Consider the following 27227-nt stretch of genomic DNA (forward strand, 5'->3'; position numbering starts at 1 on the left):
TCCTCGGCGTGATATTCACTTGCTTTAACCATCACACCAGGAAGGTAGTATCAAAAAAAAGAAAAAAAAAATAAAATTGGGTATTAAGAATAAGAAAAAAACTCTGTAAGATATAACAGATCAAAGCACGAAAAACTTTCCACCGAAACTTCTTATGAATAAGAAACTCTTTAATGTATTTCCCAAGCAACTCCGTGTTAAATTTCTTCAAGAAATTACTTAAAAATATTGAGAAGCTTCTTCACAAAGAGAATTTTCGAAAAATATCCTACTGAAGTAATTATTATTATTATTATCTTTATTAAAGAGGTTTTCAACTTCACAGTTGGTATTAAGATATGTTAGTGATATTGTTTCATATTTTGTTATACAATCCAACATGTACCAGAAATAGTATTAGTTTGTTTTCTTCGGCACGGTAAAGGCTGGGTATGCTGCGCAATTCAGATCCCATTGTGATCCACTAGCCTCTGCCCAGCAACTCCTATCCCTACCTCCACGCGGTACCGGCCGGAAACTATGAGCAACCTTAGGGAAGATCGGGTAACCAACCCCGGTGGGACCTTTGGTCGTAGGCTGACAGGGAAGGGGGGGTTTGCTTCGGCAAACCTGAGCGTCTGTTCTCCAGGAGGAGCGGCTCACAACAGCGTCTGATCCCCATGTTAGGGGCGGCTGATCTACGTCCGAGTGCCAGGGAAGGACTCTAAGCTCAACTGTGCACTATGGTCCTCCGGAAAGTAGGGGGTTGGTGTCAGGCCCTACGAGCCAGCCGTAAAAACCCATTGTAACGGAAAATCAGCAACAGAATAATACGAACCGAGACCAACGGCAACGACCCCAGCGAACAAAAAGGACTTGTGATTGGAAACTCGGTACGTGGAACTGCCGATCTCTCAACTTCATTGGGAGCACCCGCATACTCGCCGATCTACTAAAGGACCGCGGGTTCGGCATCGTAGCGCTGCAGGAGGTGTGTTGGACAGGATCCATGGTGCGAACGTTTAGAGGTAATCATACCATCTACCAGAGCTGCGGCAACACACGCGAGCTGGGAACAGCTTTCATCGTGATGGGTGATATGCAGAGGCGCGTGATCGGTTGGTGGCCGATCGACGAAAGAATGTGCAGGTTGAGGATCAAGGGCCGATTCTTCAACTTCAGCATAATAAACGTGCACAGCCCACACTCCGCAAGTACTGATGATGACAAGGACGCATTTTACGCGCAGCTCGAACGCGAGTACGACCGCTGCCCAAGCCACGACGTCAAGGTCATCATAGGAGATTTGAACGCTCAGGTAGGCCAGGAGGAGGAATTCAGACCGACGATTGGTAAGTTTAGCGCCCACCAGCAAACGAACGAAAACGGCCTACGACTCATTGATTTCGCCGCCTCCAAAAATATGGCCATACGTAGCACCTTTTTCCAACACAGCCTCCCTTATCGTTACACCTGGAGATCACCACAGCAGACGGAATCTCAAATCGACCACGTTCTGATTGACGGACGGCACTTCTCCGACATTATCGACGTCAGGACCTATCGTGGCGCCAACATCGACTCCGACCACTATCTGGTGATGGTCAAACTGCGCCCAAAACTCTCCGTCATCAACAATGTACGGTACCGGCGACCGCCACGGTACAACCTAGAGCGACTGAAGCAACCGGATGTCGCCTCAGCATACGCGCAGAATCTCGAGGCCGCGTTGCCAGACGAGGGCGAGCTCGATGAGGCCCCTCTAGAGGACTGCTGGAGTACAGTGAAAGCAGCCATCAACGACGCAGCCGAGAGCACCATCGGGTACGTGGAACGGAATCGACGGAACGAATGGTTCGACGAAGAGTGCAGAACGGTTTTGGAGGAGAAGAATGCAGCGAGGGCGGTAATGCTGCAGCAAGGGACTCGACAGAACGTGGAACGTTATAAACAGAAGCGGAAACAGCAGACCCGCCTCTTTCGGGAGAAAAAGCGCCGCCTGGAAGAAGCGGAGTGTGAAGAAATGGAACTGCTGTGCCGTTCCCAAGAAACACGGAAGTTCTATCAGAAGCTCAACGCATCCCGCAACGGCTTCGTGCCGCGAGCCGAAATATGCAGGGATAAAGACGGAGGCCTCTTGACGGACGGACGTGAGGTGATCGAAAGGTGGAAGCAGCACTTCGATCAGCACCTGAACGGCGTAGAGAACGTAGGCGCGGGAGCCCACGGCAACGGAAGGAACGACGACGCCAGTGCAGCGGAGGACGGAAATGAACCAACTCCCACGCTGAGGGAAGTTAAGGATGCCATTCACCAGCTCAAAACCAACAAAGCAGCTGGTAGGGATGGTATCGCAGCTGAACTCATCAAGATGGGCCCAGAAAAGTTGGCCACCTGTCTGCATCGGCTGATAGTTAGGATCTGGGAAACCGAACAGCTACCGGAGGAGTGGAAGGAAGGGGTAATCTGCCCCATTCACAAGAAAGGCGACCATTTGGAATGTGAGAACTTCAGGGCGATCACTATTTTGAATGCTGCCTACAAAGTGCTATCCCAGATCATCTTCCGTCGTCTGTCACCTAAAACAAATGAGTTCGTGGGAAGTTATCAAGCCGGCTTCATCGACGGCCGGTCGACAACGGACCAGATCTTTACCGTACGGCAAATCCTCCAGAAATGCCGTGAATACCAGGTCCCAACGCACCACCTGTTCATCGACTTCAAAGCGGCATACGATAGTATCGACCGCGCAGAGCTATGGAGAATCATGGACGAAAACGGCTTTCCTGGGAAGCTGACTAGACTGATTAAAGCAACGATGGACGGTGTGCAAAACTGCGTAAGGGTTTCGGGTGAACTATCCAGTTCATTCGTATCTCGCCGGGGACTGCGACAAGGTGACGGACTCTCATGTCTACTCTTCAACATCGCGCTGGAAGGTGTGATGCGACGAGCCGGGCTCAACAGCCGGGGAACGATTTTCACAAAATCCGGTCAATTTGTGTGCTTTGCGGACGACATGGACATTATCGCTAGAACATTTGGAACGGTGGCAGAACTGTACACCCGCCTGAAACGCGAAGCAGCAAAGGTCGGACTGGTGGTGAATGCCTCAAAAACAAAGTACATGCTGGTAGGCGGAACCGAACACGACCGGATCCGTCTGGGTAGTAATGTTACGATAGACGGGGATACTTTCGAGGTGGTGGAGGAATTCGTCTACCTCGGATCCTTACTGACGGCTGACAACAACGTGAGCCGTGAAATTCGGAGGCGCATCATCAGCGGAAGTCGGGCCTACTACGGGCTCCAGAAGAAACTGCGGTCGAAAAAGATTCACCCACGCACCAAATGCACCATGTACAAAACGTTAATAAGACCGGTAATCCTCTACGGGCACGAGACATGGACCATGCTCGAGGAGGACCTACAAGCACTCGGAGTTTTCGAGCGACGCGTGCTAAGAACGATCTTCGGCGGTGTGCAGGAGAACGGTGTGTGGCGGAGAAGGATGAACCACGAGCTCGCTGCACTTTACGGCGAACCCAGCATCCAGAAGGTGGCCAAAGCCGGAAGGATACGGTGGGCAGGGCATGTTGCAAGAATGCCGGACAACAACCCTGCAAAGCTGGTGTTTGCAACGGATCCGGTTGGCACAAGAAGGCGTGGAGCGCAGAGAGCACGATGGGCGGACCAGGTGGAGCGTGACTTGGCGAGCATTGGGCGTGACCGAGGATGGAGAGCGGCAGCCACAAACCGAGTATTGTGGCGTACTATTGTTGATTATGTCTTGTCTTAATGATGTGGAACAAATAAATGTATGTATGTTGTTTTCTTCGTTTGGGTCGTTACTTAGTATATCACGGATAGAGTGCTTCAATTGGAGCGAGTTTCGTTGCTGTTGATACCGAGGACAATTAGCCAAGATGTGTTCGACAGTTAGATGAACTGAACATGTTCGCTGGAGAAATAATGAGGGTGGGTTAATCGAGTATGACCCACTCGTAGGCGGGAGAGAATTCGTTGTTCTTTTTGATTAGGTCTGTCTTTCCACATTTCCGTTGAATCCTTGAATTTCCGTAGAAAAAGATTGCGCTCCCTGAACCATCTATTCTCCCACGCTGTTTTAAGGTAGTTCTTTACTTTCTTCTTGATGTCTGCTCCGGGACTAGGAATGATTCGTTGCACCATGGTTCTTCCTGCTGCCGCGAGACGGTCGGCCTCTATGTTCCCACGCACCTCACAGTGCCCCGGTACCCAGCATAGTGTTGCAGTTGTTGGCATTACTTCCTCGATCTCTTGTATCCAAGGGTGTTTGGACTTACCCGCCTCTAATGCTGATAAAACGCTTGCTGAATCCGAGAAGATTACTACCGCTTCGTCCCGTACATTTCTGAGTGCCAAACGAATTGCTGCTGCTTCTGCGGAAAATATAGAGTACCAATCCGGCAACCTGGATGCAATCGTCGAGTGTGGGCTGTATATTCCAATTCCAATTTCACCATTTGCACGAGAACCGTCCGTGTAAATCCGAGTGTGGTCCTTGTACTTTCTGTTTGACAGGCACAGGGCGTTAAAGTATGATAGAACCTTGTATGACGGGTCTCCAGCTTTTACATGCGCTTTCATTTCCCAATCTATTCTCGGACCGATGGAGTCCCAGCTTCTATCTCCCACCCGATGGAGTTCGGCTATCGGAGGGAGTGTTCCGTTGGCATATATCTGTAGGAGGTTCTTCGCCTCTCTCAGGAGGTAGATCTCCTCACTGCCACCGTATGTTTTTTCCAGAAAGCTGACTGTCTTTTCCGCTATCGATTTTGTCACTACAAACTCAAACGGGAGTACCCCGGCTTCGGAACATGTAGCCAAGGTTGGAGAACTTGGAAGTAGACCAGATGCAAATCTGATAGAGCGATTGTAAATTGGCGCTAGGGTACTGATGAGAACTTCGGCGGACCGACAAGTAAGTTCGGATCCGTAAAGCAAGCGAGTCGTTATTAGAGCATTAGATACTTGCATAATTGTTTTCCTATTCGATGATTGATATCGACCGCTGATTGCTCGGATAAGACGCATCCGATTTTCGGTTTCCTTTTTGATGGTAGTGAAGTGATCCGAGAATGTAAGTTTCCTGTCTATACTTACGCCGAGTACTCGCAGGACTTTTTTGTACGGTATCTCTATGCCCCTAACGGATAGAGGCATCCTCCAGGGATGATGTCGGTGATTACAGCAGTGAGATATTGCGCTTTTTCCAGGTGCATGCAGAAACCAGCAAGATCCGCCCAGTTTGCCACGGCACGAACTCCAGTCAATAATTTTCTCCTTAAGGCTCTCGTATTAGCGCCAACTGCCACCAGGAGGATGTCATCAGCATAAACAAAGATATGAATTCCTTTTGGAAGTCGATCAAACACCCCATTCATGGCAACCAAGAAGAGGGATACGGCTAACACCGAACCTTGAGGTACTCCCGTCTGTTCTTCCATAACATTCGATTTGTCGTTTCCGACAATGACTTGGAAAGTTCTGCTCGAAAGAAAACCTTTTATGAATTTTGCCATATTTCCAGTGATTCCCCACTTGATGAGTTGTTGTAGCACGCCTGGAGACCAAACTCTGTTCTAGGCCTTGGATAAATCCAGAGCCGCAAGGTCTACATGAAGATTCGCTTTGAGAGCGTCATCTAGGACTTGTCCCAACACTGCATGGTACGTGCCAGTACCTCTTCCGCGTTCCTACTGAAGTAATTTTCGCACAAACTTCTGAAAGAATTTCCGGAAAAAGAGTAATTTCCAGTTAGCCACTGGAAAACTCGTCGCAACTGAAAAGCTCATCGCAAATTATCAAGAGAAGCTACGCTAGTCACGAAAAAATATCTTTGAGTACATCTTATTCGAACTCCAAATAATACCCAGAGAAACTATTAGAAGAATTCCTAGTCAAACTTCTGAAGTACCTGCTGGAGGTCTTGGAACAATTATCGTAAACATTTCTAGAGGATTTTCAAACAAATCTCCTGAGATTATTCAATTCGTTAAGCAACTGTAAGGATCGATTCCCGAAGAAACTTCTGAAAGAAATCCCGGTGAATTTGCAGATGTACTTCAGGAAGAATACCCGGAGGTAGTTTATGAAGAATTCCCGGACAACCTAACGAGTGCATTCTCAGAAAAATGTCTATTATTTGCTACAATTGGCTTTTATCGGTGAAACATAAGTTAACTAGGATGATCAGTGAATCAAAATTCAACCATCGCGCAACAATAATGACAATGTTGCAACCTGTATTTGTTGCGACAAACAAACCCATGCGACATAAGTTTGTCCCAACTTGAAAATAATGGGATTAACATCGTACACCACGAGTTTAGAGATTTTTAAGCCTTGCATTGCAATTTTCGAACGGTAACTTCGAGTCGGTAAACACTGCAACTCTGGTGAAGCTCTATCATCAAACAGTTTCGACTTTGGGTTAGAAATAATTGATTAATCACGAGTTGAAAAGTATGCAACAAATTCAGCTTCCGTTTTGTCTGCAACAAAAAAATTCGAGATCATGTCATTATCTGTTACCAGTAGGGATAAAGAGTAATCGTCGCACCTTCTTTGTTGCTTGTTTTGTGCCTCTTTTGTCTGACAATTCTCTTCACTGAGGATGATCAATTATCCGAAGAATTTTTGAACTAATTCCGGGAGGAATTTCTAGACGAGTTTTCGCGGGGACTTCTAGAATCACCGGGGAAAACTTAGGCAGAAATTATTGGGAATGTTACAAAGGAAATTCCGGAAGAATTTACCGTGGAAATTAAAAAAATACTGGACGACTTCTGGATAAATTCTCAAAAAATCAAGAAATCGATCACGCAGAAACATCTCGAAGAATTCCAAAAGAACTTCTGGAAGTCCTGAAGTAACACGATAAATTCCCGGTTCAACAACTAGAGGAAATCTCGGAAAAATTTCCGCTGAAATAAAACGAGACATTTCCAGTGAAACTTTAAGAGCAATACCCACAATGTACAGAAATTTCCGTTGAAATACCTAAAAAAATTCTTGAAGGAACTTCAAGGGGAATTTCGGGTTCACCCCTACAGGATTTTCCGAGTAAAACCCTACAGGAATTTCCGAAAAACTCCTAGAAAAATTCCCGACTAAACTGCCAGAGATATTTCCGGGGAAACTGAGAAGGAAATTCCTAGAGTCCAAGAGCTCTTTTGGGATTTCTTTATAAGTTTTCCGAGAATCCAACTAGAAATAAACACGTCATTTCCTCTAGGCGTTTCGCCTAAATTTTTTTCTGAAATTTCCCTGTGGTTTCTCTAAGAGTTTCCCCGGGAATTCCTCCGGGAATTTCTCTAGATATTCCTCTAGGAGTTCCCCCGGGAGTTCCCTAAGGGTTTCCGCTAAGAATTCCTCTTGGAGTATTCTTCTAGGAGCTTCTTCAAGAGTTTCCTCAGGAATTTAACTAGGAACTTCTCTGAGAATTCCTCTAGGAGATTCCAACGAAATTCCTCTAGGTGTTTCACTTGAAATTTTTCAAGGAGTTCCCCTGGGAAATCCTTAAAGAATTTCTAGTGGAACATCTAGAGGAATTTCGTTGTAAACTCCGAGAGGAATTCTCAGAGAAGTTCCTGAGGAATTCCTGAGAAATTCCTGAGGAAACTCCTGAAGAATTTTTGGGGAGCTCCTAGAAGAATACTCCTAGACCCTAGAGGAATTCTGAGGGGAAATCCTTAGGGTACTCCCAGGGGAATTCCTAGAGGAATATTTAGAGAAACCCCTGGAGGAATTGCTGGGGAAACTCTTAGAGAAAACCAAGGGGAAATTCCAGAACAAATTTTAGGCAAAATACCTCTAGGAGAGGAAATGCCGTGAGAATTTGTAGTTGGATTCTCGGAAAACTTTTAAAGAAATCGCAAAAGAGCTCTTGGAGTCTTGGAGGAACTCCCGGAGGAACTTTCACAATATTTATTGGAGGAAATCGGTGTCAGGCCATTCGGCCGAAGGCCTTTTGGCAGAAGGCCATTCGGCCGAAGGTCATTAGGCCGAATGGTCATTAGGCCGAATGGTCATTAGGCCGAATGGTCATTAGGCCGAATGGTCATTAGGCCGAATGGTCATTAGGCCGAATGGTCATTAGGCCGAATGGTCATTAGGCCGAATGGTCATTAGGCCGAATGGTCATTAGGCCGAATGGTCATTAGGCCGAATGGTCATTAGGCCGAATGGTCATTAGGCCGAATGGTCATTAGGCCGAATGGTCATTAGGCCGAATGGTCATTAGGCCGAATGGTCATTAGGCCGAATGGTCATTAGGCCGAATGGTCATTAGGCCGAATGGTCATTAGGCCGAATGGTCATTAGGCCGAATGGTCATTAGGCCGAATGGTCATTAGGCCGAATGGTCATTAGGCCGAATGGTCATTAGGCCGAATGGTCATTAGGCCGAATGGTCATTAGGCCGAATGGTCATTAGGCCGAATGGTCATTAGGCCGAATGGTCATTAGGCCGAATGGTCATTAGGCCGAATGGTCATTAGGCCGAATGGTCATTAGGCCGAATGGTCATTAGGCCGAATGGTCATTAGGCCGAATGGTCATTAGGCCGAATGGTCATTAGGCCGAATGGTCATTAGGCCGAATGGTCATTAGGCCGAATGGTCATTAGGCCGAATGGTCATTAGGCCGAATGGTCATTAGGCCGAATGGTCATTAGGCCGAATGGTCATTAGGCCGAATGGTCATTAGGCCGAATGGTCATTAGGCCGAATGGTCATTAGGCCGAATGGTCATTAGGCCGAATGGTCATTAGGCCGAATGGTCATTAGGCCGAATGGTCATTAGGCCGAATGGTCATTAGGCCGAATGGTCATTAGGCCGAATGGTCATTAGGCCGAATGGTCATTAGGCCGAATGGTCATTAGGCCGAATGGTCATTAGGCCGAATGGTCATTAGGCCGAATGGTCATTAGGCCGAATGGTCATTAGGCCGAATGGTCATTAGGCCGAATGGTCATTAGGCCGAATGGTCATTAGGCCGAATGGTCATTAGGCCGAATGGTCATTAGGCCGAATGGTCATTAGGCCGAATGGTCATTAGGCCGAATGGTCATTAGGCCGAATGGTCATTAGGCCGAATGGTCATTAGGTCGAATGGTCATTAGGCCGAATGGTCATTAGGCCGAATGGTCATTAGGCCGAATGGTCATTAGGCCGAATGGTCATTAGGCCGAATGGTCATTAGGCCGAATGGTCATTAGGCCGAATGGTCATTAGGCCGAATGGTCATTAGGCCGAATGGTCATTAGGCCGAATGGTCATTAGGCCGAATGGTCATTAGGCCGAATGGTCATTAGGCCGAATGGTCATTAGGCCGAATGGTCATTAGGCCGAATGGTCATTAGGCCGAATGGTCATTAGGCCGAATGGTCATTAGGCCGAATGGTCATTAGGCCGAATGGTCATTAGGCCGAATGGTCATTAGGCCGAATGGTCATTAGGCCGAATGGTCATTGGGTCTTCTTCTTGCCGTTACGTCCCCACTGAGACAAAGCCTGCTTCTCAGCTGTTCTTTTTAGTATCATTGCTAAAATAGTTTTGGCGCTGAAACTGCTGATATTCAATTCATATTTTTTTCCTTCTTTAAAACATAGGCTATTCTTTCTAGTTTCATTGTTAAACTAGTTTTTTGGCAAAAAATGTTGGAAAAGGTAAAAACAACGGCTAACTTCCAATTCGTCCTGATGATCATTCGGCCTAATGAACATTCGGCCTAATGACCTTCGCCCTAATGGCCTTCGGCCTAATGACCCAGCATCCTCGCAGAATTCCCGGAGAAACTCCAAGATGTATTTCCGGATGAACTCCTAGACGAATAGCGAGAAGAATTCCTATAAAATAGTGGAATTGCCGGAGGAGCCAATAGATAAATTTCTCGGAGGAACTCGTAGAAAAAATAACTCGGAAAAATCCCATTATATTTTTTACAGGATTTTTTGAAGGTACTCCTAGCTAGAGCAATTACCCGAGTAGATACAAGAGAAATTCTCAGTGAAACTTCATGAGAAATTCCATGGAGAACTCCTAGAAGAATTACTGAGGGAATTTCTAGATAAATTCCTGGATTAACTTTAAGAGGGATTTCCGGGAGAACTCTTAGAGCAATTTCTAGAAGAACTCCAAGAGAAATTTCCAGAGACATTTCTTGAGGAACTCCCGAGCGAACTCTTAGAGGAATTCTTGGGTGAACTCCTGAAAAAAAAAATCTGGAGGTACTCCTAGAAAAATTCTCTGGAGAACTCCCAGAGGACCCGGAGCATTTCCTAGAGGAATTCCCGGAGGAAATCCTAGATAAATTCCTACAGAAACTCTGAGAGTAATTCCTGGAAGAACTCCTAGATAAGTAACCGAGTGGTTTTCTGGAAAAATTTCCGGGGTGACTCCTGGAGAAACTCCCGGGGAAAGGTTCGGGGTAACTCTAAGAGGAATTCTTGGGTGGATTTCTAGAGGAATTCTCGGGCGAACTCCTAAAGGAAATCCCGGGGGAACTCCTGAGGAAATTCCTGAGGAAATTCCTGAGGGAAGTCCTGAGAGAACTCTCGGGGATACTCCTAACGGAATTGCTGGTTCTTCTTCTTCTTCTTTTTGGCTCTACGTCCTCACTGGGACTTGGCCTGCCTCTCTTCAACTTAGTGTTTTTCGAGCACTTTCACAGTTATTAATTGAAGGGCTTTCTTTGCCTGCCATTGCATGAATTTGTGTTTTGTAAGGCAAGTACAATGATACATTATACCCAGGGAGTCTAGAAAATTTTCCCGACCGGAACGGGAATCGAACCCGCCGTCTCCGGATTGGCGATCCATAGCCCTAACCACTAGGCTAAATGGAGACTCATGGCTGGTGCAACTACTAGAAAAAATCCCGGGAAACTCCTAGAGGAATTTTCGAGGAAATACCTAGAAAACTTTCTGGGGTGGCTCCTATAGGAATTTCCAGGGAAACTTCAAAAGGATACTTGAGGAAATTCATAGAGGAGTTCCTGGAAAAATTATTACAGAAATTTTCGAGGAAACTCCTGAGGGAACTTTGAGAGATCCCGAAGGAACTCTTGAGAGATCTCCAGGGTGATTTCCAGAACGAATTTCTGAAGAAACTCCCAGAAAAAAATTTCGGAGAAACTCCCAGGAGAAATTCACGAGGAATCTGATTGAGAAATTCCCGGGGAAACACTTAGGGAAGTTTCTAGGAAAACTTCTAGAGGAATTCGCGGGAAAATGCCTGAAGGAGAATTCATAGAGGATATCCCGGGGAAATTGTTATAAAAAATCCCGAAGAAATTCTTGGAGGAATTCCTGGGTGAATCATGGAGGAATTCCGGGGTATTTCCTAGAAGAATTCCGGAGAAATTCCTAGAGGAATTCCCAGGGAAATTTCTGAGGAAACTCCCAGTAACATTACTGGAGGAGCTCCTACAGAAATTTACATGGGAACTCCTAGTGGAATTACCAGGGAACTCCTCAAGGGTGTACCACAGAAATTCCCAGAGGAGATCCCGAGGGAAATCCTAGATGAATTTTCGGGGAACTCCTAGGGGAATATTCTCAAAAATAGCTCTTGAAGGAATTCCTTGAGGTATTCCAGGAATAAATCTTAGGGGAATTGCTGTAAGAACTCCTAGGGGCATTCTCGGATGAAACAACTGGAATTCCCAGAGCAACCACTAGACGAACTTCTGAGGAATTTCAGGAGGAACTCAGAAGAATTTTCGGAGGAACTGGTAGAGGAATTCCCGGAGGAACTTCTACAGGAATTCCCTAGGGAAATCCTAGGATAACTGTCGGTAGAACTTCTAGTGGCATTGTCGGAGGCACATCTAAAGGAATTGCAGGAGGAACTCCTAGAAGTATTCCTGGAGAAACTTGTAGAGAAATTTCCGGAGGACCTCTTAGAGGACCTCCCGGATGAACACGTAGAGGAATTCTCGGAGGAATACCCAAAGGAATTTCCGGAGGAAATCCTAGAGTAACTGCTGTAAGAACTTCTAGAGGCATTGCCGAAGCAGCTTCTATAGGAACTGCAAGGAGAACTCCTAGAGAAAATCCCAGAGAAGCTTGTAGAGTAATTCCTGGAGGAGCTTGTTGAAAAATGTCTGGAGGAACTCTTAGAGAAATTCCGGGATGTTCTCTTCCGAAATTCTCGAAGAAACATCTAGAGACATTTCGGGAAAACTTCTGGCGGATTCCTATAGGAATCCCCGAATGATCTCGTAGAGGAATATTTGGGGAAACACCTGGAAGAATTCATAGATGAATTCCTGGAGTAACTCCTGAAAGAATTCCTGGAGGAATTACTAAGGAAATTCTCGGAGGAAACTCATGGTATCTCCATTGCAACTTCTGGACGAATTTTCGGAGCATGAAGCAGAGGAGCTCCTTGAGTAACTGTTTGTGGAACGCCCACAGTAAATCCCGAGGGAATTCTCGGAGGAACCTCTCTAAATACCCGGAGGAACACCTAGAGGAATTCCTGGCGAAACTGCTGGAGGAATTCCCATCTCTTATTCAGATGAAGACGACAAACAGCGATAAATTATTTTTTTTATTCACCAGCATTTTTTAGAATATTATGAACATACAATAGGAACTGATATTATTCCAAATAATATTTTAATGGCCAATTAGTATTTTGGAGATGTAATACCATTTATATTGGTTTATGGTGGTTCTAAGAACATCTGCTAGTCAATTCGACTAAAAAATGTTACTTTGGTATTCTCCAGATTCTATAGTTTCTTTGCAAAACCAAGAACTAAGCTTAGGCACACCCCTACACCACCCCCACCCCTATGAATTATTTCAAACCTCTTTACTTCTTTACCTCTGCTATAAATTTGACCCAAAAATATTTGGTATGAGGCAGATGTCCAAAGTCCAAAAATAACAACCAGAATATCCAAGATGGCGGTCTAAAACTTAAGATGGCGGCTTCAAATTCAAGATGGCGACTGTAATAGAGTTTTAGGACCTGAAACCATGCAATATGGGTATATTTGGTATGGGGGAGAAGTGTGGACTCCAAAAAAGGCGACCAGAATATCCAATATGGCGGTTTAAAATCCAAGATGCCGGTTCAACATTCAAGATAGCGGCTGTTTAATGTAGCTCTAAAATCATGCAATATGTATATTTGGTACTGGAAAGATGTCTGGAGTCCAAAATAGTTATTTATGTAACGAGTTGCAAAAAGTTGATTTTTTCAGCACGAGTCGTACATTTATCCAACGAGGCTTGCCGAGTTGGATAAATACGAAGAGTGCTGAAAAAATCGAGTTTTGCAACGAGTTCCATACAAAATTTTATGCAATGATTTTTTCATAATGCAACCCATTTGAGTTGCATAATGTTCATAATGCAACTCAAATGAGTTGCATTATGAACATTATACAACTATTTTTCATTATGCAACTCATTTCAGCTGCATAATGAACCAGTTCGGAAAAATCGGCTATTATGATACCAAAATGAGTTATATAAAATGTTAATTATGAAACTGAATTGCATAAAAGATGATTAAAATATCCAAGACGGCGACCAAAATATCCAAGATGGCGTCTCAAAAATTCAAGATGGCGGCATAAACTTCAAGATGGCGGCTGTTTAATGGAGGTTTAGACTCTAAAACCGTACAATATGGGTTTATTTGATATGGGGAAGACAACCGGAGTTCAAAAGTAGTGACCAGAATATTCAAGATGGCGTCTCAAAAATCAAAATGCCGGCTGTTTAATGGAATTCTAGGCTTTTAAACCATTCAATATGGGTGTATGGGGAAGAAGTATGGAGTCCAAAAATGGCGACCAGAATTTCCATGCTGCCGGACTTAAATCCAAAATGGCGATTCAAAGTTCAAGATTTCGGCTGTTTTTCAAGAGTTTAAGGCTCAAAAATCAAAAGCTAGATAAACGACATGGTCTGTGATGCCATGAAATGGATTTCTGTTAAACGTATGAAAGTGCGATATTCACCAACATGTCATTTGAGTTTTCGAAGGCACGAGAAAGGCGCCATCACCGCTAGGTGGATTAATTAGGGGTTTTTTAATAGTCGATTGATCCGGAAACGCCAACTGTCGTCGCAATTTGCTGACAATTTTTTCCCTTGTGCCCGCCACTGTTTCTAAAGAAATCACTGCTCAATTTCTCGGGTGTCCACCAGCCCACCAGCCAGCAGGGGCACAATGTCCTAAGCTGGAGAAATAATGACAAGGATTCGATAACGACTGTGACAACAACAGTTACAGCTTCGTGAACGATGTTTGTCCTGTGCAGAAATGCCTTCCCTTCTCGTGCATGATGGCTTTTGACCGGCACGGACGTGGAGCCGAACCGCGCCATCCAAGGGACGACTAGGTGGCCGATGTCGTAAAACTTGGCACCGTCTACGGGGGCGCGTGTCGTGCCGTGCTGGCTGTTACGGTAATGGCATTGCCAATAAGGAGATATAAATTGTCTTCGGCGACGTCTACGGTGCGCCGGGCGGCCGTGTCGTCATTTCCTCCTTTGAACGACCCAGTTTATTGCGAATCTCGATACGATGAGGTGAGGTGTGTGGTGGTTTTCGCTGCCCTAGTTGATGGCGACGAGGATACACACCACCAGCACGCGTCTCCTCATAATATATAATCCACGTCTGTGTGTCATAAATTTTCAATCAAACATGTACACACAAGTGGAAATGATAAATATGGAACCGATCTGTTTTCGGATCAGCGTCGACCCTCGTCCCTTATCATCGCACCACTCTTCCCGGAAATCCGTTACATCACCGCTTCGACCTAGGGACGACGGTCTGCCTGGTGGAAGTTGAGTAGGGCTGGGGGACCTGGCTTCGTGTTACCAAGTATTTTCCTATCTGGTTTCGATAAGGGCATAAAGAGCTGGCGTTTGCAGTTATTGCGATTTAATATTCCGGCAGCCAGCGGTCGTAAATTGAACTGAATTGAATTTCATTGAGGTTCGGCCCGAGCAAATATGAATTGCTGGAAATGATGTGGTTCCGAAGTCCGGACAAATGGTGTTGGTTGACAGTCGGTTGTGTTTATTTGTGTTGACGTTCGGTGGGTAATGTGTGTGTTTGAAAATAGAGTTGATTCAATATTGAATGGGAATATGAGTTAAGTCCTATTTATTATAGATTTCCATATGAAGTTCAACCGACTGTTAACCATTGATGGTAATCAAAAAGCCAACTTTCAACTTTATGACAACCTAGAAAATTTTACCTGAATGAAGGAAATATGATAGGGTCTTCATTTAATTTATATGTAAGCTTCGACCAATAATGATCGATTTTATTCTTGCACCTCGCCTATGAGGCCAGTTTGGTTACAATAATTTATAAGTAAGCTTTCATATCATATACACAAATATTGAAAAAAAAAAAACTATAATTTCCTTAAAATAATAATTGAATATTGAATATTTGTGTCTCCAATTCTATCTACGTGACATTATGGTACATTGATGGACTCTCATATGACGGACTCATATTCAATATCGCCCAAGAAGATGTTATGCGACGAGCCGGGCTCAACAGGGCACGATTACCAAGACATCCGGCCAATTTGTATGTTTTGCGGACGACAGGAATATTTTTGCTAGAATATTTGAAACTGTGACACCGTTCTAAGATAATCTACCCACATAACGGAACTCGACATTTAAAAAAAAAAGTGCTCTTAAGAAAATCAGATACCACGTCCATAAAAGCACTTATTATTCCTTAGTAATCTGAATGCTTTCACACCAACATAAATGGGTAAATTCACATGGTGGCTCCAGAGAGGAGAGATTACGTGTGCGGCCAATAAGGCCCACATCTCACGCATATTCTTTTTTTTTCAGGAACGAAAAGTAAGATCACTATGTTCAATAATATATCCCTTTCGTGACAAACCAGCACAATTGTGCTGTTGAGCAATAACAGTTTTGCGTATTTTTTTTCAACATTTTAGTCTTTGGTTTACCTGATGTAAATTGTTTTATATATTGATCTATTACATATACTTGTATGTGTGAAAACAAACTTTTGTTTATGTTGTGTGTGAGATTTTTTTTATTCTTCAATTACTTAACCTAATTTACAGCTCTATTGTTCACTAGGGCACTGCGTGAGCGATTCTAATTGGAAGCTGTACATACACTTTGTACAGCGCATAAATGTATTCTATTTATAATTTACTACATCGAACTGGTGGCCGTTGCGCTGCTTTCACTTTCTACCTTATCATGGTAGAATGATGAGCACGAGGAAGCTGATGTGTGGCTGTTGGTTGTTCCTGTTTTCAAACCGATTGGGGGTCCATTATAGGTTGCCGTTCGCCGATGTCCAAGTATCCGGGTCCATTTGAGCCATTGGCTCAGAAGAGGTTCAGTGTCAGCTGCTCTCAGGGGGAAAGAGCAACTGACGAAAGTGCCAGGGCTGAGATCGAACCCATGACCATCTGCTTATGAAGCAAACGTGTAGCCACTACGCCACGGGCCTCGGCAGGTGTGTGAGATTTACCACAACAAGTTAATCAAAAAGTGAGCAAAAATTGTAAAACATGAAAAAGTTTTATCTGTCGCAAATAATCAATTTTTAATTTTGCAAGGTGAACAAAGCTAGGAATCGAAAGTTAAAGAGTAGTTTTTGTAAATGACAAAGAAAAAGTGTTGATATATTAAAAAGTCTGGGAGTTCTGGAGAGCCAAATTTGAGCAATTTGTATGGAAATTTCAGTTTTTTGCTCTCCGTCCCGATGTAAACTTCCAGATTAACTATGGTCATCCCATTGAAATCGAATAATTTTAAACACAATAGCACATTTTTATCGGTTTTGGAAAAAAATCCCCTTAGTTTTGGATCAGGAACCTCGTTTACATCAAACACCGTAAAAATATTCCTCAAAAAAAACAATGTGTAGAATCACAGTATCAACGTGGCGTCATTAAATGGAACAATTGAAATAGTTAATATATAAGTGGAAACCAAACATTATTGAAAAAGTTCATCGAAGTACTGAAAAGTAGTTGTGCCTATGGACCGAAATTCTAACAGGATCATTATTCATTGAATGCCAAATTGCTCTAGCTAGAACTAATCTAGCCGGTGAAATAGAGTAGCTTGTAAACCTTAAATGGCGAAAACGACCTCCTTAATCGAAGAACTAGGAAGCTCCTGAAGGTGGCTCCAGAGAGAAGTTTTCAGGGTATTGCACCGTCAATTGGAGACCAATGTAGCACAAGACAAATTTGGACGAGACATTGAACTTCCAGTTAGTCGATATCTCACTGCGGAGCGTTATTTATACTGAAGTGAGCTCCGGCAAACAAAATTGTCTCAGTGAGGCCAGAAAGAGGACTATCCACCTTGTTGAGAGGCCTAGTACCGGTCTGTGCTAAATAACGTAAGTTAAAGTTTTATCTTGTACAATATTCTCAAAGTTGTAGTAAACATAATAAAACAAACATATTTTGAATATTTCAAAATCGAAACAAAATTTAAAAATAACACAAGTAAAAATGGTTGTCATTGCCAGGAAAAAAGGACATGATGGCCAGCGACGATTGTGATCGCTGAATTCACCTGTCCTGTGTAGAGTTAACAGAACAATCATGAAGAAAAGTTCCTTAAGCATATTGCAAGTGCAACAAGATTAGATTTCTAAGGGATTTCTGGAGATTTCAGGAGTCGCAAAAATTGTCACGGAGTTTCAACTATTCAAGGAGGATTTCAGAGAAGATTGGGTTCAGAAGCGTTTAAGGGGGTTCAGAAGGATTTTTGAGAATGTTTTAGAGCCGTTCTATGGAGTCTCTGGATATCTCGGGAGCAGCGATGCCAGATGAATTTCTGTATCACTGGTTCAAAAATCTGTATCCCATACAAATTTTGGGTGGAAAATCTGTATCCTATACAAATGAAAAATCTGTATTCCATATAAACGCAATCTGTATAGATGTTCAAAAATCTGTATAATACAGATAAATCTGTATATATGGCATCCCTGCTCGGGAGGCTTCGGGGTCTTCTGGAGTTTTTCAAGGGCATTTGTGGGGTTTGTGAGGAATTCCATCTGAAACACCGTGTGTCAGAGAGTTTTCAGAGGCGTTTCGAGAGGCCCATTGAGGATTCATGGGGATTCAGGCATGTTTCGGAGGATTTCAGGGAGTCTCGGTGAGCGTTTTTGGGAGATCTAAGGAGTTTGCTAGGGTGATTTTAGCGATTTCAGGTACCTTACTGGATGTTTCAAAGGCTTTTCAGAAGCGTTTCAGCTCAACGGCCACAGAGACGATTCGAACTCGAATCCGAACCACGTCTAGGCAAGCAAAAGCGTTATTGGCCCTGACCGAGTCCCTACAAGATCCCCGTAGAGGAAATGGAGGTAAAACGTCAATGTTAAGATGATTTTACAGTCGGGGCCCGTGGCGCAGTGGTCCACACGTTCGGTTCATAAGCGGATGATCATGGGTTCGAACCCAGCACCGGCACTTGCAATTTTTCGTCAGTTGCTCTTCCCCCGAAAGCAGCTGGCACCTGACCCTCTTTGGAGCATATAGCTCTAACGGACCCGGAATTTGGATATCGGCGAACCGCAACTCATAATGGACCCCCAATCTGACTGGAAAAGGAACAGCAGCCAAACATCAGCATCATCGTGCCCATCATTCTACCATGAACACAGGGTAGAAGAGTGAAAGAAACACAAAGGCAACCAGTTCAATAAAGTAGAATAGAATAGAATACATTTAGACGCTGTACAAAGTGGAAGTGCAGTGCAGCGTCCAATTGGAATCGCTCACGTTGTATCCTAGGGGACAAAAGAGCTGTAAATTAGGTTAAGTGATTAAGAATAAAAAAAAAAGATGATTTTATCTACGAAATACCGTACAAAGTTACAAGAAACCCCCTAAAGGCCCCGGGAATCCCTGAGACTCTTTAAAACCCACCAAAATGCCTTGGAGCTCTGGAAATTTTTCTGAAACTTTCTTGAGCCCTCGTAAGCTTCTCTTAAACTGAGTGTAGAATTAGCATTTAAGTTAAAATACACATGAATAAAAAGAAAAAAAAATTCTCTTAAACTCTCAAGCCTCTTAAGAACCTTATATGTAGTCTCCCTTCAAATCCCCACGAAACCCCTGAAACACATTGAAACGCCTTGGTATGTCTTGAAACGCCTCAAAACTGCACTGGCAGCTCCTGGAAAGATCTCCAGAAACCTTCCGAGCAGCACTGTAACTCACAAAAACACACTAATGTTTTGAAACGCTCTGAAATCCATCTGAAACCCACTCGAAAGCTCTCCTTGAACCCACTGAAGCTGCCCAAAAACATCTGACAACCCATGAAAAATCTTCCAAAAATTCGCTGAGAGCTTTGTAAACTATTTTCAAACTCGTCTGACGCTCCCTAAACTGCCTAGAAGTCCGAATAAAAATCCTTTAAAGACTTCTAAGTTAAAAGCCATAAAAGGTCCTGAAACCTCTCTTGCAACTCCATATTATATTTCCTTAAAGCTTCCCTGAATGCTGCCTTAACCCTTCTGAGCCGAAAGGGTTATGTATGCGGATCATATGATCTCAAATGAAATATGGCGGTGTTGAATCATCCACTCGACGAAAGTTAATCTGTCTTTGGTAAAGTTATTGCAAACCTACTGCTCTATTTGGGAAAGACATAAGTAGTTGGGTTTTAAGATAACATTAACATCCTAGAACATCCTGAACATCAAGGATTGATTTGCCAAACAAAACAATTCATACACCACAAGCGTTAAATACTGATTAACCCTAAAAGGAATACCTGGGGTCCATTGGACCCCAGGCGCCTTTCAGAGCTCGTCTTTGATGGAACACACTCAGAGAGGTGACGAAACTGAGGCCATGAAGGTATCCCTTTTTGGGTTAAGAACATGGCTAATATTCATACGTTTTTGAGCAGCCTTCTATGTGTATTTGATAAAGTTTTTCATATCTTGGATTGTTCTAGGTATATTCCAAACTGTTCTGAAATTTAATCCTTCAAATCTACAGGAGTAATTTTGTTCATTTTAGCAACAACTTGTAACATTGCATAATCTGCTGAAATCCTTGAATCTTAAGGAAACTCGGAAGCCACTCAACGATATTACTTATTAGGATAATGTAAGTCTTCAAAGCTAACTTGGAGTTTGAAACTTCAGATCTACACCCGTAACAGTAGCCATATCCCAACACACAAGTAATATAAAAGTTACGGCAGCGCAGATTTTGGTAGTATAGTAATTAATTTGACGTTATTCTGGCTTTGTGTTGAAATAACGTAAAATTAACTTTTATACACCCAAAATTTGCGCTGCCGTAACTCTTATCACATGCATGATACTTGGGATCCGCTATACAGAGTTACTTTGTATATTCAACCATGTTCACTAGGATTCTGTCACATTCGCCCGAATGACAAACGGCCAAATGACATACGCCCGAATTCCATTCGCCCGAATAGACCATTCGCCCGAATAGACCATTCGCCCCAAATTCATCAGCCAGAACGATTCCATGCAATTTCTTAGAACAAGTTTTTTTTCTGGTTTGCCATGATGAAAGTTTAAGGACAGACGCATGGTGTATTTAGTATCCGATCAATCGCAAGAATAGCTAGACTAGCGCCAATAGTAATCATATTATTAGCTTAGTTTGAAAGAACGGCCTATGTTCTGAAGAAGGCCAAATTGCTTGTGAAAATATTACATAATAGGACATTAGCTGTTATAGCATTGTTGATCGAAAGGATGAAGACAACACTTCAACACAGAGTAGTCAACACTTTTAAGTTAATAAGGCATTGTCCACTTAGAATCCGGACGGACAAAATCACGTATATCTCAGGGATGGAATAACAAACATAAAAGGTGAAGCCCTCAAAACAAAGATTATTTATTGTAGTTTCATGGAAAAATTACATTGAAATTATTTATTTTTATTTCAAATACATTTTTTCACTTTTTCCGTATTAACTTCCTTAAAAATCTGCACAACGGTGGTAAATTTTAGAATCAACCCCATCGGCATGTTAGACCAACAATCAGGTCGTCTATGCAATTTCCTGAGTACCTTGATTAGTCTGATTAGGATTCCGAAGAAAAAATTCAAAAAGTTTATCTTATTGCGAAATGAGAGGCAATTTGGTGAATAGAGTGAACGCGAAATTTGAGTGTTTTTTCGTTGATAATACTACCCATCTATGACGAAACCACTGAACGGTTCCGGCTGCCGTGACAGATCATCGAAATAGGTAAAACCTCTATAGATCCCTTGTGTGCGTTTTTGAAAAGCAGCACGCGGTTATTAAGGCTGTCATCCATGTATAAATTTGTTCTCATCATCTTGTTTTTAAAAAACGATGCCCAGATTTCGTACTTCTTGCCAAATCTTTGAATTCCAAGCAGATTAATCAATGAACCCAAGCTTTAATCTTCTGGGACACTTCTTTATGCCATGATTAACAACATCTGTGCACAAAACACATAATGGTTTTGGAGATATTAACATTTTTTGCGACTGCCGTACCTGACCACGCTAAACTTTCAACGTGTTTGTGCAAGATTTTTTTCCTTCTCTTGTCTTCAATCTGAAATAACTTTTCACTCGTTGCAACAAAATCGATGAAATTTTCACCGTTAAAAGAGGACTAGTGTAGGATCAGACTGCTGTAAAAAAATTAAGATTGTGATCATTGAGAGCGTCCCTAGAAAATATGCCATGCGTCCGGATTCTAAGTGGACAATGCTTAAGTGTTCACGACTGATCTACTCAGAATAACTACGTTTCGTTAAACGAACTATAATTAATAAAAATTAAAACGTGTCGTTAGCTCACACGCAGAAAGAACACTAAAATCGTGAGAACTCACCATTCTTATTTAAACAAGCTGTTCTTTTGAAACCATGTTTGGAATCCAGAAGTTCAAAAGTTACATGTATAACGTCACAGTTCCCCATAACAGAACAACTTCAAAGAACAGCTCATGACTAAAAGAAGGGCAAATTTCTGGCAAAATGTTTTATCAAATTGAATGTGATTTCCTAGGAGGTGATACTAGAAAGAAAAGCCTATTAACAAAAGAGGGGACAATGCCAATCAATGTTTCCACAGCTATATTGCCGAAAATGTCTGTAACTCTCACATCAGACTGTGTTCAAAGAAAGCAAAACCCTCTGACGAAAATGGTTACAGTTACTTTCGTTGATAATGGCGTTCAGCAATAAGCGTGGACGACGCCTAAATTGATTTCAGAAAAGTGTTTTCAAGATTATTATGGTTTTCGGGCGAATGGTCTCTTCGGGCGAATGGTATTTCAGGCAAATGGTCTTTTCGGGCAAAAGGTCTTTTCGGGCAAATGACTTTCGGGCGTTTGTTACATTCGGGCGTTTGTCATTCGGGCATTTGGAATTCGGGGGAAAGGTTATCGGGCGAATGTGACTGAACCGATCACTAGACTTGATTGAAATGGTACAATAAAGGTCATACAAAATATCCTAGAGTTTAGCCTTTGGCATCTACAGCTGTTACCCAAGTAACAATGGTAGCTGAACAGTGAGAGTCAATGCTGAACAATGGTTGGTTAATGGTGCCAATAGCTGAATAAGCCGGAAGCTGAACATCTAGTTGAAAAGTAGTTTGTTGAGTTTACAAAGCATTTTTTGTTCAGCTTATCAAAGTATGCTGAATATGATACTCAATAGAAGATTATCCAACTTCCTCTATATCCATTTATCCAGCCTTTCTGCAATATTGAAAGTTATGCGCTAGGACTCTTTTATTCAGCCTTTAATGATAATAACAAACCATCAGTGAGAAAGTTGTGCGGATCATAATAATTCACAAAAATGGATTGTAAATCAAAAATAACATTCAAATCGAATGATACTTATTACCGCAATTTAAAAAACCCTAACTAATCCACCTAGCGGTGATGGTGCCTTTCTCGTGCTTTAAAATATCCTTTCAACAAAACTCGAGCGACATGTTGATGACATTGACATAAATACAAAATGAAAACTGCTTGCTAAATCTACTCAATATGGATACATTTTATATTAGCATAACATCCAATATTCAGAAAATATAAGACAACGATCCAAAACTCAAACCAAACAAGTGTCATGAAGCCGCAAAATATTCGGCCTCCTTTGCCTCCGACATTCGCAACACAAGCAATCAAACTACTGCGGTAAAATAGAAGAAATCCAACGGGGTTGCGGTGGTTTCGACCGCCGCAGTCGTTCCGCAAACGTCAAAAGTGCTCGGTTCACGCTAAAAAGCTCTCACTCACTTGGTTGCCATAAAATACAAAAATAATGAAAATGGTTTCATTTATGGTTTATGTAATCGCAATTGCTGCCACAACATGTAACTTATTTCTAAACTATACTAGGTGTAGTTTTAGCAGCTGTACGTCATTAAACATAATTTAGATTCTCAACTATTTATTTTTGTTTCAAGGTTGTGTGCATACTTTTTGAAGTGTGCAGCAGTTTGACGTTTGCGGAACAGGTCTTCTTTGTCTTCTTCACTCCGCCAGGTTGGAAGATTTCTCTGGATAAGCAATACTGTTCGAAACAAAAATGTCAAACGAATGCACTTCACCACGATAGCAGCTTCGGGAGACAGTTCGGCTTTTGTTATTCCTGTCTTCTTCCATAATAAGAGCTATGTTGCCCATCTGTGTGTCGCAGAGATGCCAGATCATTTTATCAAAAAATCTGTATCAATACAGATTTTTCTGTATCGTCGTATTTGAGGGTATAGCAGACACCTAGAGTCCTAGATTTCAATAGAAACAAACAAATATGTACTATTTTTTGACGATTTTTAATTTTGACTGGTATTTATTTTTCTAAAACATGTAAGAAAATGTACAAATTTTCATAAATTCTTTGAAGTTTAAGCAGCGATTGATAAAGTTTTCATTAAATTCATTGAAAATAACTTCAAATTTTATGCTTTCTGGAGAAATCTGTATCACATGTTAAAAATCTGTATTTTTCTGTACTCTGTATCTTGTCTGTATTAAAGGTCAAAAATCTGTATAATACAGAAAAATCTGTATTTCTGGCATCTCTGGTGTGTCGTATTCAATGCAACATGCAATAATAAACTAATATTAACATTCATAATCGGAATTGGCTGAAAATTTATGCGTAAAGCTAGAATTAGACACATGTCATCGTGTCAGATGACATTGATTTGACCCTTTCTTATGTTTATTGATCTTCGTTCTACTGCTCGTGTTGTGTGTAGGTAAGAGGTAACGAAATGACGGTAGTAAAAAGTGTCGAATGTTTACAAGACTGGTCGTGGTTTGATGTACCGCATTCATGGGTTTGGTTAAATTTTACATTTTACTACCCGGATCTGATTCCGGGTAACTACCGGCTGAACCAAATATGGTCTAACTTTATTGTCTTGTTAACTGCTCATCGGTTAACCAAAAACGCTGCAAATTGAAGGTGTCACATGCAGGGTTTGACAATTTCGACGGGACTCTTGGAACCAATTCCGGAACACTACCAGTTGTCTTTAGTGGGACGTAAGGCTATTTTCTAGCTATCTGTTCATCAGGTTATCGCAAAAGCCACGATTTGATGTGTCACATGCCTGGATTTGGTTTACTTTTACATTTGGCCTCTTCCGGTCACTCAAAACCCATTCCGAAACACTTGCTGGCCGTTCATTAGGTAATCTAAAAAGCCGCTATTTAATGTGACGCAAGTACGGGTTTGTTTCTCTTTCAGATTAAACCACTTCGGCGGGAACCCCGGAACGGGTTCCGGAACACTACTGGTTCAGATATGGTCTGAGATGGTTTTCCTGCTCATTGAAAATGCCGTGGTTTGATGTGTCGCATGTATGGGTTTGGTTCAATTGTATATTTGGCCACTTACAGCGGGACGACTAGAACCGGTTCCGGAACACTACCGGTTCAGATATGGTCTGAGATGATTTTCCTGCTCATTATCCATCAGGTCATCGAAAATGCCGTGTTTTGATGTGCCGCATGCATGGGTTTGGTTCAATTGTATATTTGGCCACTTCCAGCGGCCACTATTTTTCTGCTTACCGCTCATTAGGTTATTGAAAATGCCGTGGTTTGATGTGTCGCATGCATAAGTATGATGCATTTTCATATCTGGTCCCTTCCTGGGGTACCGTTCCGGAACACCTAAATGGCCATATCTCCGGAACGGCTGAACCGATCCGAACCATTTTCAATAGGAAACAATGGGACCAGATTCCGCGTCGAATGAACCGTCGGTCATTGAAATCGGATGAGGTTTACTGCCAAAAAGTGATGTGAGTTTTTTTGTACACACACATACAGACACACACACACACGCACATACATACACACACACATACACACACACAGACATCACCTCAATTCGTCGAGCTGAGTCGATTGGTATATGTGATTTGACCCTCCGGGCCTTCTATGGAAAAGTAATTTTTGGAGTGAACATATAGCCTTTCCAGTACACTTAGTGTACGAGAAAGGCAAAAAAACGTGAGAAATGTGAAAAAGTGTTGAAGACCATATTTTCTGAAAATAAAGAATGGGATTTTGTCGTCTCTAATTTTCCAATTTTGAAAGTACCTGGTTTCGACATGATTAAGGATTTTGTGATAGCAGATTCCCTTCAATTGCTTGAGCTTGGAATTATGAAACGGTGTCTAATTGGATGGCGAGATGAAAGTCTTGGATACGAAGGAAAACTGTGTGCTCGGGACATTGAAAAATTAACAACTTCCCTCATAAATACCCAACTTCCATCAAAAATTCATCGATCTATGAGAGGAATGAACTGCTTATCATTTTGGAAGGGAGTAGGATGGAGAAGTTTCCTTAATAACGTAGGGATTGTTGTCTTAAAAGATATTCTAAATGAGCGTGTTTATAAGCATTTCTTGCTATTATTTGTTGCAGTAACTATTTGTTCAACTGATGCTCATAAACAACATCGAAAAACTGCTCAACTGATGTTTGAGAAGTATATTGAGGATTTCAAAACTATCTATTGGGTTGAGTACATTACAACGTTAATAATTTAGAGCATGTCGTCGGTTTTTCCGCGTTCTACCGTTTCGACAACGGCGAAACAACCAACGTTCTCCAAAAATAGATAACAGATACTTGTTATTTACACCGTGGAATATTAATTATGAATATTTACCTGTATTTCTGTTCATTTTCTCTGACTGCAGCGGAGCACTGAACTGTAAACAAAACAATGATGATTTGACAGCTAGTCCATGCATTCATAACAAAGCACTTTCACCGCTTATTCAACCTCAACACAGCCTTTGTTCAAAATTGTTCAACCTTTATTCAGACACGGCGGTATAGCTTGTTCTTTCACAAATCACTAAGCTCGTACCATTTCAGGTAGATCAGATGCTAAGGTAAGTGACTATGAATCAGTGCACCGAAGTTCGATTCTCAATTATATTCATCATTTATATATTTCAATTTCAGAAACTATGAACTGCTATTCCACATCTAGACCAAGAGTCCTGGCAATTCTGGCTAAAATTCTGTGGGACTAATTCTGATTTTTTTATTTGGTAGTGCTGCATAAGTGATGATGAATTGCTGAACTAAAGATGAATAAGCGAGTCTACAGCTTCGACTGATCCTGATCTGTTCTATAAATAGAATCATAAATCATTCCCATTTGCTGAATAAAGGCTGAAAAGCGTTCTTCGCTCGGATATGAGCGCTTCTTCAACCTTAATCCAGCTTCATGGAGAGCTCAAATCAACTTATGGCTGGATAAAATCACCAAAATTGGGTGTATAAGAGCTGAACAAATGTTTACAGTTCTTTCGCTCAGCTTTTGTACAAATTAAGGCTGATGAGCATAAGTTAGAGAAGCGCTTAATCAACATCAAATTGTTACCTGGGTAGTTTGGTGATTTTCGCATTTAAATGTAACATAACATATACAATTGACCACCTTAGAAATGTACGAATCATTCCAAAATTCTTTTGAGATATTCGAGGCCAACTAAACAACTCCAAAGAGCAGAGCTTCAAGCAGGCCCGTGCACAGAAAAGGCGACAAGGGAGAGGTTTTTCAAAATTTTAGCAGAGGGCGGAAGGGCGCCTAGTGTATGGAACATCGGCAATGGGAGGGGTTTAACCCCCAAAACCCCTCCCTTGTGCACGGGCT

The 27227-nt window shown here is 42.4% G+C and overlaps 1 protein-coding gene across 1 annotated transcript in view; it reads left to right on the forward strand.

Moving 5' to 3' along the window:
- LOC134290296 (uncharacterized) overlaps positions 1-27227 on the forward strand; it is a 58454-nt gene that overhangs the window by 17767 nt on the left and 13460 nt on the right. The window contains exon 4 of the mRNA XM_062857396.1: positions 26441-26457. Within this exon, the coding sequence (XP_062713380.1) occupies positions 26441-26457 (17 nt within the window). The remainder of the gene's footprint in view (positions 1-26440; positions 26458-27227) is intronic.

The sequence above is a fragment of the Aedes albopictus genome, chromosome 3 (genome assembly GCF_035046485.1).
Source record: "Aedes albopictus strain Foshan chromosome 3, AalbF5, whole genome shotgun sequence".
In the NCBI taxonomy this organism is placed as follows: domain Eukaryota; kingdom Metazoa; phylum Arthropoda; class Insecta; order Diptera; family Culicidae; genus Aedes; species Aedes albopictus.